Source organism: Kickxella alabastrina (assembly GCF_025024165.1).
Source record: "Kickxella alabastrina strain RSA 675 chromosome Unknown BX661scaffold_18, whole genome shotgun sequence".
In the NCBI taxonomy this organism is placed as follows: domain Eukaryota; kingdom Fungi; phylum Kickxellomycota; class Kickxellomycetes; order Kickxellales; family Kickxellaceae; genus Kickxella; species Kickxella alabastrina.
This window is the reverse complement of record NW_026251489.1, coordinates 23,397-36,781: the sequence shown is the minus strand read 5'-3', so window position 1 is coordinate 36,781 and position 13,385 is coordinate 23,397. Positions and strand designations below refer to the sequence as shown.

At 50.9% G+C, this 13,385-nt stretch overlaps 6 protein-coding genes and 2 non-coding genes across 8 annotated transcripts; 5 read left to right on the top strand and 3 right to left on the bottom strand.

Annotated features, from left to right (window-relative positions):
• The first annotated feature begins 459 nt into the window (after positions 1-459).
• Positions 460-3,440, top strand: BX661DRAFT_185337 (uncharacterized protein). The gene has a single exon (XM_051536745.1). The coding sequence runs from the start codon at positions 711-713 to the stop codon at positions 3,408-3,410; it is 2,700 nt and encodes an 899-aa protein (XP_051390111.1). The 5' UTR covers positions 460-710; the 3' UTR covers positions 3,411-3,440.
• A 1,460-nt stretch (positions 3,441-4,900) lies between these two features.
• On the top strand, positions 4,901-5,404 carry BX661DRAFT_172280 (uncharacterized protein; the record flags this gene model as incomplete). Its single annotated transcript, XM_051533767.1, has 1 exon — positions 4,901-5,404. One exon carries the CDS (start codon positions 4,901-4,903, stop codon positions 5,402-5,404), a length of 504 nt encoding a protein of 167 aa, XP_051390110.1.
• Positions 5,405-5,515: 111 nt separating this feature from the next.
• Positions 5,516-6,392, bottom strand: BX661DRAFT_185332 (DExH-box splicing factor binding site-domain-containing protein). Its single transcript, XM_051536744.1, has one exon. The coding sequence runs from the start codon at positions 6,323-6,325 to the stop codon at positions 5,597-5,599; it is 729 nt and encodes a 242-aa protein (XP_051390109.1). The 5' UTR covers positions 6,326-6,392; the 3' UTR covers positions 5,516-5,596.
• Positions 6,393-6,565: 173 nt separating this feature from the next.
• BX661DRAFT_t88 lies at positions 6,566-6,637 on the top strand. Its single transcript has one exon. It is a non-coding gene; the product is annotated as a tRNA-Glu (tRNA).
• Positions 6,638-7,275: 638 nt separating this feature from the next.
• On the top strand, positions 7,276-8,609 carry BX661DRAFT_43290 (cyclin-like protein). Its single transcript, XM_051539166.1, has one exon. The coding sequence runs from the start codon at positions 7,415-7,417 to the stop codon at positions 8,405-8,407; it is 993 nt and encodes a 330-aa protein (XP_051390108.1). The 5' UTR covers positions 7,276-7,414; the 3' UTR covers positions 8,408-8,609.
• A 64-nt stretch (positions 8,610-8,673) lies between these two features.
• Positions 8,674-9,926, top strand: BX661DRAFT_185328 (cyclin-like protein). The gene has a single exon (XM_051536743.1). The coding sequence runs from the start codon at positions 8,813-8,815 to the stop codon at positions 9,809-9,811; it is 999 nt and encodes a 332-aa protein (XP_051390107.1). The 5' UTR covers positions 8,674-8,812; the 3' UTR covers positions 9,812-9,926.
• Positions 9,927-9,928: 2 nt separating this feature from the next.
• Positions 9,929-12,293, bottom strand: BX661DRAFT_185326 (P-loop containing nucleoside triphosphate hydrolase protein). The gene is made up of 2 exons (XM_051536742.1): positions 11,966-12,293; positions 9,929-11,815 (listed from the first exon to the last, which is right to left on the bottom strand). The coding sequence occupies exons 1-2, from the start codon at positions 12,137-12,139 to the stop codon at positions 9,971-9,973; spliced, it is 2,019 nt and encodes a 672-aa protein (XP_051390106.1). The 5' UTR covers positions 12,140-12,293; the 3' UTR covers positions 9,929-9,970.
• Positions 12,294-12,584: 291 nt separating this feature from the next.
• BX661DRAFT_t85 lies at positions 12,585-12,685 on the bottom strand. The gene has a single exon. It is a non-coding gene; the product is annotated as a tRNA-Arg (tRNA).
• Positions 12,686-13,385: the final 700 nt, after the last annotated feature.

The following is a 13,385-nucleotide window of genomic DNA, read 5'->3' as shown; positions in this document are numbered from 1 at the left end:
TGGCGCAGGCCCCAGCGGCGAACCCCCCGCTGGCGCCGCTGGGCAGGCAGCTGAGCGCTAGCCGCCGGCGGTCGCGGCCGCTCGAGGCGCCGCTGGGCAGGCAGCTGAGCGCTAGCCGCCGGCGGTCGCGGCCGCTCGAGGCGCAGCTGCCCGCTCCGCCAGACGCCGCCCAGGACGCACACGGGCGCAGGGAAGAGACGTCGCCCGAGCGCAAGGTGCGGACACCGGCGCAGTTCTTTGCCAGCCTCCCTCGCGCGCCCAACGCGCAGAAGGCGCAGAAGGGGGCGCTCATCCGCCAGTCGTCGCCGCTGAAGCGCACGCTGTCGTGCTCCTCGCGGCCGCAGCCGACCCAGCCGATCCTCGTCCCGCCGCAGCCGACCCTTGATCCCGGCGAGGAGAGCGAGGAGGTTCCGACCGAGCCCGAGCCCGAGACCGAAGAGGACGAGGACGAGGACGAGGTGGTTCTGTCACCCGAGTCATCGAAGGATCCGGCGCCGCTGCTGGCACTGCAGACGCCGCCGCCGCGCCAGCGCCGGGTTCTGGCGGACGGCCGCCCAGGGCCGCGCAAGTCCGTCCGCTTCGGGCCGGCGCTGAGCCCCGAAGTGTACGAGGAGAACGCGCCGCCGTCGACGCCGCTGCGCCGAGGCACGCCGCTGCAGCCTGCGCGCCGCACGGCCGGCATCCTCCGCCGCGGCGGGTCCGAGTCCGCCATGCAGCTGACGCCGCACCCGGCGGCCGGCCGTGCGGGCCTGGGCTTTGGTGAGCTGCTGCAGCCGCGCCAGACCCGCCGAGCCACCATGAACCGCTTCCTGTCGACGCTGTCGTCGCTCGACGAGGGATATGCCCCCGAGGAGGGTTGCCTGGCTGGCCTGTTTGGCTACGAGTCTGCCTCTGAGTTCCCCGGCCGCATCGGCGGCATGGTGGCTGAATCCCTGGCCAAGGCCAAGGAGGAGGTCGATGAGCCGGCTGGCGTGCTTGTCCCTGAGCCGGCTGGCGTGCTTGCGCCCGAGCCGGCCGCTGGGCTTGCGTCCGACCAGGCGCCACAGTCTGCGAGAAGGCGCCGCAGCGTGCGCCTAGCGCGCATGGACCGACGTGTGACCCTCGACTCAATGAAGTTGGAGCCAGCGACGCTCGACGCGGACTCGCCGAGGCTAGTTGTGCGCACCAATGCGTCGCGCCTCGACTACTTCTCGCCAGTGTCGACGCCCCCGCGCCCAAGCCGCCTGCGCCCAGCAGTATGCGCCGACGAGTCCCCGGCCAGCGGCGTCAAGCGTCGAGCGCGTGCTGAGCGCCGTCGCACTGCGCCTGTGATGATGGACTTTAGCGCGTCAATGGCCGCCATGGCCGCTGCGCTTGGCGAGGACATTCCCCCGATGCCGGTTGCCGCCCAGGCGAAGAAGGACGACCAAAAGCAAGAGCAACAGCAACAGCAACAGCCAGGCGCTGAGCACGACCACAACCACGAGCTGAAAATCCAACACAACGCCGAAGAGGACATTTCTGAGTCGCCGTCGTCGCAGCTGCCGCTGGGCGGGTGGCCGTTGGGCTTGGCTGACTCGATGTACTTGCAGCTGCAGATGAACAGTCCCGTCGAGCCCGCGCACTCGGCCATGCCGCTGCCCTTGATGCCATCACGGGTGTCCTCGTCGGAGCTGCTCCTGCGCGAGCAAGCCGTCCTGCAGGCCCGCATCGCCAGCCACAGCGCCGCGCCTGACGCCTCATCTAATGCTGCTGCCGGCGGTGTCAGTTCTGACGTGCTCAACGAAGCCGTCACGCCGGCCGTCCGCAGCCGCGACCGCCGCCAGACCACCACAGACATTGAGCCGCTTTCGGCAGACGAGGATATTACCCAGAGCACCGACGACCTTTTGGCGCACAGGCAGCGATTGCGCCGCATGCAGGAGCGCAAGCGCCGTCGCCAGACCATTGCTGACATCAAGAAGCGCCGGTCATCGTGGCTCGGCTGGGTGCCTGCGCAGACACCGCCTCGCTCGCCGGCCACGCTGCCACCGCCAGCCACTGCTCAGCCGCCGCTGCTGTCGCCACCGCAGTCACGAGCCCTGGCCTCCAAGTCAGCCGGTCATGCGGCCAACCAGCCAACTGCTGCTGCCGCCGCCTTTGATTTTGAACTTGAATTTGCTGCAAAGGGGGGCAGTGACGACGCCGCGCCTTTCTCTTCACCAACCACCCGCAAATCCACATCCACTATGTATCCCCCTCCTGCCGCGAAGAATACGCCTGAGCCGCGCAAGAAGCGCCGGCTGACCGAGTATGTTGCCTCTGCACTGGGCATTGGCTCCCCCGAGCCTCGTGCCCTGCCCGCCAAAAACGACGACTTTGCATATCCACCGCGCCCTGAGCCTATCGACGCCAACTGGGAGCACGTAGAGCGCAAGGCCCTCAACGGCATCGGCAACGCCACTCCATCGCCTGCTGCTGGGGAAGAGCCAGTTTCGGCGTCGCAGCCTGTCGAGCTGTTTGCTGTCACCCAGCCCAGCAGCATTGCCAGCAGCAGCCCTAGCATTGCCAGCAACAAACGGCACCCGCTTCGTCGCAACACGGCTGCCAACAACAGCAGCACCAGCATTGCCAGCAGCAGAAGCGCCAGCAGAGGTGCCAGAAACGGAGGCAGCACCACCGCCGCCACCACCACCACCAGCAGAAGCAGCAGTATTTCCGCCATTCCTTCTTTGCGCCGAGGACCATCAAGTGCTTGGACACAGCATCGGCAGCCCCCTGCATCCCAGCCGGCCAACCCACCTGTTCAGCGCAGTGCAGCAATCTCCGCAAGAATATCCTTGTCGGCCAATACCCGTGCAAAACCTGTGGGAGGGGCAACATCTGCTGTGCATGCGAGCGCTATTAATATTGCGAGCGCATCATCTGCATCCGATTCCAATCCCAGTCCCAGTCTCAGGCGCAATCCCAATATGAAGGCACATGCATCGTCCAATATACAGAGCGACCATGTGGGACAGCGATCGACAAGGGACAATAATATCCAGGCTTTGCAGAATCCCCCCCGTGTTTCGACAATTGGCACCCAGAAACAGAGACAGAGCCAGTTAACGACGCCCGTTCGGAGGCCGGCTTCTAGGAATAGTATTGCTCCGTTAGTGTCCCCCATCATTACTCGCAGCGCGAGGAAGCGCAAGACTGCAGAAGGGCCCGCGATTCCCGAAATCACGGCGCCATCGCTCGATTCCCGCACTCGCACTCTCGCTTCGAAAGCCGCCTCGGCCGCCAATGCTGCGTCCAATTTGGCCTCCAATGCCTCTGCTGTGTCTGTCTCGGCCTTGCCTGCTGCCGCTGCAAAAAGAGCACATCGGCCTTCTGCTGCAACCCCAACAACGTGCAAACCAAAGCTACCGCCGCCCCCACGGCCATCCAAGCGCACCAAGCGCTCGTAATTATATTTATTCTTTTTTACATTTCCATCTATCGCTTCTTTTTCACGAAATTTCTTGTTTTTTACCTTTTGCCCAGCTAGTATTTCTGAATTAATATTCTTTTCGTGCGCTTTTTTCTGCTCTCGGCTAATTAGACAATAAAATCAGGATTGTTCTCCACTAGCAAAAACATTGTCTCCATTACTCCAACCACGCCATTTCCGTATTGCTTTTGCTCATCATCGTTGACCCCCCCCCCCTCTCACCATCCCCCTTTTCTTTCTCACTCTCATGTACCTGCAATATCAGACCCAGAAACCTGCATAACCGACACACTCAACGAGAGCCCCTCAGTGACCACGGAGTCCCAGCAAGATAGCCAGCACCTTGACAATATCAGTCTCATAATTTATTGTTAAATAATATACCTATTTTTATACACCCTTTAGCCTTGACATGTAACTTGCTTGTGGTCATTTCTGTTTTGCCAGTTTCTCGGACCGTGCCAACCTGATTGGGGGAGCGCACATCCAAAGATAGAAGGTGTCCAATATAGGACATAAAAAGGCGATACTAAATTCACTCAATAAATCATACTTCGAGCTCTGCTCTCTGCGTGCTTTATTAGCGAAAAAACACCCTGCTATGGGAATAAAAGAAATTACATAGATGATCAACAACAAAAATTTTCAAATAAATGTAATCGCCTAATTGGTATTTACTGTCCCCTGCTCGGTATTCATCAGTCGAAGTAAGAATAAAATTGACCATGCACGTATATATTTCAAGATTGCCCTCATCTCTAGTTTTTTCCCTCTCTTGTTTTTTCTTTTCTTTTTTGTGTTGAAGCAGGCAATATTGTGAAAATCAAAATAGGAGGAAGATCTGTTCACAAGACAAAACGCAAAATTTTGAGTGCTTGCCGTTGTATCGAGATAATTAAATTGCATGTTATCCTGCTCACCCCTCCTCCGCTCTCGAATGTCAAATCCGACTTAGCTCCAATTTGTACAACTACATTGCATTTTGCGATGCGGATCAGTGTGCTCCTCATTTATTCATTTATCCCTTGTTATGTTTCTGCTTTCCATTGGTAAAAATAAGACAGGGAAAAACAATGGCGATCGACCTCATCTAATAATTTGTATATGCAGCAATGAAAAAAGGGGAGAAAACCGAGCAACTATGAAGAAGAAACAGAAAAGACGTAATAAATGAAGGCTAAACGGACATTGAATATGAGTAACAGCAGCAACAGCAGCAGGGGGTAGGTGGAAATGGGCAGCACCGCACTGAAAATACTGATTTTAAAAGTGACCCTTTTTGTCAATGTTTGTGCGCAATTGTTTGAACTTGGCCTGTTTAAAACCACGGGCCGTATATAAACCAAAGCACACGCACCATTTTTGTCGGAATTGGTTCCTATCGCTACTTCATCAGCTTTTATTTCCCAAAACCACCCTAATATATTTTTATCCCCAATAAAATAGCACCCTAATACATTTCTAAAAATGACTATCTCTTTCACCTACGTAAAGGAGTCTTATCTCTTCAGCAAGCGCACATTCATTTTCCCTGGCATGCTGGAAAGCAGCTCGCAGGCAAGTAACCTTGAACCCGTATGGACAATGCAGACACAAGACAGAGACTCCACAATGTGTGCCGGCCGCGACGGCCCATCTATCATGTCCGCCCGGATGGAGGGCCACCGGAGGGACCTCGCACAATTCACCTACCAGGGCAAAATGACCAGCGGCGGCTTTGATGGCACAAAATCCACCTGGACATTCATTGATTTCGACGGCAAGCGCTATGACTGGATTGCTGGCATGATGCAGAACTGCTGGAAGCTCGAGGACGAAAGTGGCCAGACAGTGGCTCAGTACATCGGCATGTCGCGCGACTACAAGGTCAAGGGCACAGTCAACTTCCACACAAAGGTCAACGAGGCACTTATTGCACTGATCATCTTATCGACGAGGATGCTCAAGTACGACAATTCAAACATGCACTAATATTACCTGCCATTACAGCCAATCCTCAAAAAAAAGAAATTACAACACACACACACACACACTACTTTCTATCTTTTCTTTCTTACTTGCATGCTTGACCTCTTTTTCACCTAACTTATTTTTTACTTATTTTTTGTTGTATTTTGAAATTAATACATTGTTTTTCTATGCTGCAATTTTGCTCAAAGGCGCTCAAAAGCGTTTTGGCCTAGCCTTGTCGGACGAAACCGTATCCGATGGCCGCGGCTGCGCTCCCAATCCCAATAAGCTGGGTCTTGCAACAAAGCTCTTGTCGTCATCTTTCATTGCCGATTTGTCACCGATGTCGTCCTTCCAACCCATCCCGCGCAGCATTGCCGCACCAAATGACTCTATAGGCACCCGCTCATACGTCTGGTCGTCAACGTCGTCCGACAAATCGGCATCACTATCTGCAGTGATAATCATATGCTTCTCTTGTCCGGAACGTTCACCTAGATCGCCGCCATGCATCAAATCGTTAATTGCCTGCTGCCGCAAAGAAAATTGTTCTGATTCCCTATCCAAAATATCACTTCTTTCCACCCTCTTCTCTTTCTTTTCTTGCCGCTTGGAAACCACCAGTCCAAACTCGCCTTTATCCTTTTTCTCCATCCAGTTTGCGTTGCGCTTTGCCAAAATCACGAGCGGCCTGCTGGCATCCTCTTCCTCTTTGCTCACTATTCTGTCGCCCTGCTCGCCCAATATTGCCATCTGCACGCCAACTATTAACTTGCTTGAGGATTGTTTATCGTTTGTGTCGTCACACTCAGCGCCAAAGGCCTGTGGTTTCTTTAGCGGTGCAGCCGCTTCTAATTTAAACCCCTTGAAGGCCGTCGTGCTAGACGACAGGACACTTCCAATTGGCTTTTTGACCACCTTTCCGGCGCCCGACTTGCGCATGTTGAAAAATTAAAATTTTGAAAAGGAAAATGGGGGAAATGAAAATAATGCAAAAGAGAAGAGAAGAAATGGCTGAATCATTTTTTTCCACTATCCGTAACAATTGAAAATTGAGTATTTTTCCTTGCTCGTGTCATTCTGAACAAATTATTGGTCATTTATGTGTTTACTCATAGATATTATTGTATGTAATTACTGTTATTCAGCAAGTAACAATTGGACTTTAAAAGTTAAATTAAATCCGCAATGGTCTAGTGGCTAGGATCCGACGCTCTCACCGTCGTGGCCGGGGTTCAATTCCCCGTTGCGGAACACTTTTGCTGCCCAATTTTAAATTTTTTGCAGACGTCATTAAACAATATAAATGTATTAAAATGATGTGCAAGTTACCTTTTATTTTAATTTTTAGCTTATCATTTAAAGCAAACTGGAAATGTCTCATTTTATCTTGTCTAAAGCACTCGCTCTCATCAGCTGCAAAATGCACATTTGTGTTGGTATCAATTAATAGTTGGTTGTCAATTATTTTGCAAAATCACTGGTGCCGCTATAAGGAAGGGAGATCATGCACCTTAAAAGCCTTTAGAAGCACCAGTTGCAATGTGCGCGTGGTGGCTAACCCACATGTGATATCTGCAATAAATTTTCACATTTGCAACAGCTGCCAGAAATAAATGGTGTTTTATTCTTGGTCGAAATGAAAACAACTTCAAATAGAAAATTTTTTTGGAAATAGTGCTCTTGGATTTATCATTTGCAAAAAAATAATTTTGGGCCAGTTCGTACATGCCACAAAGCTGAGTGTCTGGCAATACACAATATAAAGGGTTAAAAAACTCTTTCTACGCCCACCTTCAAAGCGGGCTGCACAGCTTCATTTGGCGCCAAGCCTTGCTTTTAGCCCAGCAATTTCCCTTATTCATTATAATAAAGGGGTATTCGTAGCAAATGTTTTTTTGACGGCTGCTATTTCTTCTCCTCCATCTTTAGCTTCTCAACCCTTACCTACCTTTATCAATTTCGCATTTTTATTCAAACATTTTATATTCTATAAACGCATTATATCCTGTATTTTTTACTATTAGCCAAATGTCAAACACCACAGACGACAAGGACAACAACATATTGACCAGTCCAGACAAAAAATGGAGCGTCGTTCTCACGTGCCCAGACTGCCGCAAGGAGCCGCCCAACATTGTTGAGGACTTTGCCTCGGGTGACCTGGTCTGTGGCGACTGCGGCCTGGTTCTTGGAGACCGTATTATTGACACTCGTTCCGAATGGCGCACCTTTGCCAACGACGAAGGCGGCGATCCCTCTCGTGTCGGTAGCGCTGCCAACCCGCTCCTGGATGGCGACCAGCTGGACACATTAATTGCCAGTGGCAATGGTGGTTCCGGACTGGCCCACAACCTCAACCGTATACAGGGCCGCACGGCGTATGAGGTGCATGGTAAGGTCTTGGCCCAGACATATAAAGACATATCATCTCTGTGTGAAGCCTTCACCATGTCAAAATCCACAATTGACATTGCCAAGGGCTTGTATAGAAAAATGGAAAATGGAAAACTGCAGCGCGGTAGAAACAGCGACGCTATTATTGCTGGATGTATTCTCTTGGCCTGTCGTCAGGACAATGCTCCGAGGTCATACGCAGAGATTTGCAAGCTAACAAAGGTCAACAGGAAGGACATTGGAAGAACGTTAAAGTTCATAAAGGCCAAGCTGGGCACAGACTCTGGCAAAACATCGTCAAACGACCTTATTGGACGCTTTTGTTCTAATCTCGGTCTGGATCAGGACACTCAGAGAATTACAAATATACTGGCCGAGATGGCAAAGGACATTCAGAGTATCGCGGGCAAGTCGCCTGTTTCCATTGCCAGCGCTTGTATTTACATGGCGTCGCACCTCACGGGCAATAGCAGAGATGCAAATGAAATCTCTAAAATTTCTGGCGTTGGTGGGACTACCATCAAGACGACCTACAAGGTCCTGTACCAGAACCGCAACACCCTCCTTACACCTGAAATTATGCGTGAGGGATCCGCCGCCAATGAGTCCAACCTCATCGAACCGTGAGAGACGAACGGAATGCTACACAAACATGTTATTTGCAAGTGGCAAACTGCTCGAGACAAGCCCGCTGGAAAGCATGGTAAATTGGGGTGACAAAGCTTTGAGCTCTTAGTGATCAAGCTCGCAAGCCGATTCGGTCAGCAAGCTGGACACGCAGCCCAACCCCCGGCTTATAAATCAGGTTTTAATGCTGTACTTTTTTTTGTTTTAGCAGATCAAGGGACCGAATTTTCGAGGCTGGTGGCGTTTTTTTCTTTTTCTGACTGTTCACGATTCTCATTTTTTATTCTTCTTTCTTGTTCCAGAATTTCCAAAATAAAGGAAATTGTGTTTTTTTCTTTCCTTTTTCCTTTAATTCCCTGTATTTATTTATTTCTAAACGCGATTTCCCTTATTTTTATTCTTGGAATGTCAAAGATTGCAGACAGGAAGAATGCAAAGGGCGCACCATTGAGTAGTCCCGACAAAAAGTGGAGCGTCGTGCTCATGTGCCCAGACTGCCGCAAGGAGCCACCCAACATTGTTGAGGACTTTGCCTCGGGTGACCTGGTCTGTGGCGACTGCGGCCTGGTTCTTGGAGACCGTATTATTGACACTCGTTCCGAATGGCGCACCTTTGCCAACGACGAGGGCGACGACCCCTCTCGTGTCGGTAACGCTGCCAACCCGCTCCTAGACGGTGACCAGCTGGACACAGTCATCTCTCGCGGTGATGGTGGTTCCGGACTGGCTCGCAATCTCAACCGCACACAGGGCCGCACGACGGCCCAGAAGCACGAGAGGGACCTGGTGCAGGCATACAAGGAAATATCATCCTTGTGTGAGGCATTTGCCATGCCAAAGTCCATCATTGACATTGCAAAGGGCTTGTATAAAAAGGTCGAAAATGATAATTTACAGCGCGGCAAAAACAACGACGCGATCATTGCTGCCTGTATCTTTTTAGCCTGTCGTCAGGACAATGCTCCGAGAACATTCAAAGAGATCTGCACACTGACAAAGGTCGACAGGAAGGATATCGGAAGGACATTCAAGTTCTTGAAGACCAAGCTGGGCACAGACTCTGGCAAGACGTCGTCGAACGATCTTATTGAGCGCTTCTGCTCGAACCTCGGCTTGGACCAGGAGACCAGGAGGATTACAAATATTTTGACTGGTGTGGCCCAGGATATCGAGAACATTTCTGGAAAGTCACCTGTTTCCATTGCCAGCGCTTGTATCTACATGGCGTCGCACCTCACAGGCAATGGCAGGGACGCAAAGGACATTTCGAGGATAGCTGGTGTTGGCGAGGCCACAATTAGGACGACCTACAAGATCTTGTACCAGAACCGCAAAGTTTTGCTGACTCCCGAGATCTTGCGTGAGGGATCCACCGCCAAGGAGTCCAACCTAATCGGCCCATGAGTGGAATATGATTCCACGACCGACGCGAATTGCACTGTTCTCTGTGTGCATCTTTTTTTTTATTTTTTTAATGTCAATAGTGTTTTTTGCATGGATAAACATCAAAAGAGTGACATTAATGAATTGTATTGATGTTGGTTGATTATTTAAAATATTTAATTACTTTCTCGCATACATGGATGATATTGTCGCCCACATTTCTCTCGCCTGGTCGCCGACTATGCTGTCCAAGGTGCGCTCGATAATTGCGTCCACTTGCTCGTCGCCGCCGGCAGCAGCAGCAACAAATGCCAGCTCGCGAGCGCCGTCATTGACATATTGCCAGTCCTCCTCAATGCTGCCAATCTGAAACTCCAGCTTGTCTCGCTGCAGCTCGAGGTCGTTAATATCATGCTGCGTCTGCTTGATCCTGTCCTCCAGCCCCTTGTATACTGTATCGTCGGGTATGATCGGGAACGATTTAATCAGGCTGGCCGTGTTAGTCTTGGGGCTAATCAGCGTGTCCAGCTCGAGCAACGCGTCTTTTGAGCTCACGCCAGAAGGCAGAAGGTCTGCGGGCATCGATTGGTTGGCCGAATACATCTCGATGAGCTCCTCGTGCAGCTGCATGTTCTCGATGAGCAGCTCGGCCGAATCTGGTTGTGCCGACAGCGCGGATTGCAGTAAGGTAATCTCCTCACGCAGCGCCATGTTCTCGGCAGTCGACACGTAGGTTTCGGAGGCGCTTCGGCGCAGTGCCTGGCATTCGGCCTTTGTCAACTTTAGCACCAGACGTTGTTGCTGCAGCTGCCGCTTGTGCCGCTCCAGGGAGTCCTTTAACTCGAATACAATCTCGGCGTAGCGCGACTTTTGGCGCTCGGACTCTTTGAGCTTGCGCATTGCCAGGAGCAGTATGAACTGCGCGGCGTGCTGTGATGCGGAGTCGACAAAGGGCGGCGCTCCTAGACGCGCATTGGCTGCTGCCTGCTCGCGAGTGTTGGTGTTTCCGGCATTACGACCGCTGCCATTTGCATTGTTGCTGTTGTTGTTATGACTGTTATTTTCGGCTGATGATGACCTTGCCTGGGCCAGTTGCTGTTTGAGACGCTGAATCTCGGCCTGCAGCTGTGGCACGTTGCCTTGCATGTCGTGGTTGACGACGGCCTTGTTTCGAATCATCTTGGCGCGCTGAGCAAACCGAAGCGTACTGGCGGTCTCGGCGTCGTTGCAAACGGCAGGGCTAACGTTGGCAATAATAATTGTCACCGAATTCCCGCCCAGCGAGTCGCGGAGCAAAAAGGTGAGCTTGCTGTCGCGGTAATTGACGTGGCGCGATTTTCCATTTCCAATGTCGACCAGCGAGTTGATGACGTTTCCCAAGGTCGACAAACTCTTGTTGATGTTGGCAGCCTCCTTGAGCCGCAGCCCGCTGGTGTTTGCCAACTTCTGGCGCTCGCTTCCGGCCAGATCGACCAGGTTGAATGTGGACTCGCGGATCTCGGTCAGACCTGTGTCTTCGGTCTGCGTCAGCGACTGGATGACCAGCATCAGCACCGAGTGCGAGCGACTGCTCTCGCGGTTCATCGACGTCGCGCTGACATGGCGACTGTGTGCGCCACGCATAAAAATATTGTACGCCTCGTTGGGGTCCTGGACCGTCTCTTCAGACACATTGTCAATGAAAATGCCCTTCTTGATGTCCTCGCGTATCGCGCAGGTGCGCATCATCGGGTCCAAAAGGTCGTAGATGGTCTCGTTGTAGATTTCAATGTAGGATGCCTTGCAGAGGTACTTTACCCGGCCACCGGACCTGGCCTCTTCCTCGGCTATGCGCGCAAACAGGTACTCGAAGCACCGTGGAATCAGACCGCGCAACTCGTCGTCGGGCCCGGTAAACTCATCGCGCGCTCCCTGCATTGTAAACGTCTTCCCGCTACCTGTCTGGCCGTACGCGAATATTGTGCCGTTATATCCCTGCATGCACTGCTCCACCGCTCGCTTGCCGACAGCTTCAAAGACATCTTGCTAAAAGACAAAATAAAAAATAAGGTAAATACAAGCCAGGGTGTTTGTGCTGTTAGTAGAGCGTTCTTGCACATGGTTGGATGATATTCCGACATGTAAGAGCTCCAAGTCTGCTCTGTGCCGGCGTGTGTAACGAATCAATGGGCGTACCTGTGTGCAGTCCTCGTTCCCGACAAAGTCAAAAGTAAAGTTTTCTGTGCGCTGCGAGGGAATAGAAACTGTGTTTTCGGACAGCATGCGCACGGCAGATTCGGTCGTGCGGTCCCGCCTGAACTCGTCCTCGGACAGCGGCCGAATGCGCATGAAAACCTGAATGTTGTCCATTGGCTAGCAAAAAAATAATATATGTATATATATTTAAAAGTTGTGAAATTAATAAGTTTGCACCCGAAGTGGCTAATTGAAGACGTAACAAATAAAGGAGTGTGTGGAAATAGAAGCAGAAATAGTGTAATAAAAAAGAAAAATTAATGGCTACAAGCAGAACAAAAAACAACAGAATTAATACATGCGGTCCAATCAGGAATCCAGAATATGCATTAAAAAACCAGGACGATCCAGAAAATAAAAAATTAACCCTCCGCATAAGCAAAAGCAATAAAAGCTAAGCTCTGTGTTTTTAAAAGTTCCAATATCACAAACAGCATGTTACAAATTTGTTTATTTTTTTGGTATTTACGTGTTGCTGCTAACTTTAATGAAAAAAATAGTTTGGGATTGTGACATGCGCAGGCAGCAAATAATTAGGCTGTCTAAAATAGCAAAATACAGCCCTCTCCGAGGTTCGAACTCGAGTCTTCGCTTCCCGACACACGACTACTAAAAGCCGTGGCTTAGGAGAGCGACGCTCTTCCACTGAGCTAAGAAGGCGGCTTTATTTTTTACAATTACAATATAGTAATAAGTAGATTTTTGATATTTTTCGAATTGAACATGGCAAAGTTAAAAGTTAAAATATTGAATATGAGTTCTATGCGTATTGCAAATAGCCGCACAAACTGGTATTTAATACAGCCACACAAGCGTACTATCAAACCGCACTGGCTATGGAATGATACAATTTGGTCACCATGATGATATTGGCAAGCAATAGTGACATTCATGCGCATTGACAAAAATAAACCAACTTGCTTGTCTGGATGACATTTGAGCCAAATCAAAAGTAGTAAGTAAACCATTAATACTGCGGCGCCAAAGTGGCACAATTTTAGGAGAACTCTATCTGGTATATAGGCTTGGTTGTTTTTAATTATAATGCTTTTCCAGTGGTTTTGAGCGCATAGCGTACACATGTACCGGTCAAAAAACAAACTACAGTCAAGTGCTGGCTTCTTGACCATGCTTGTGCCGAAATACTTGCAACAACTCATGGATAAATATTATCAAATGAGCAACCAAGGGATATTTGCCGCTTGCCCCCTTCCTGTTCTGCCCTGCCCTGCCCTGCCCTGCCCTGCCCTGTCCTGTCCTGCCCTGTCCTGTCCTGTTCTGTTCTGTTCACTTTGATATAATTTATACAACAAAAATATTTAACAGCCATTTATCACGTGCACCAATCAGTGGATTGGCT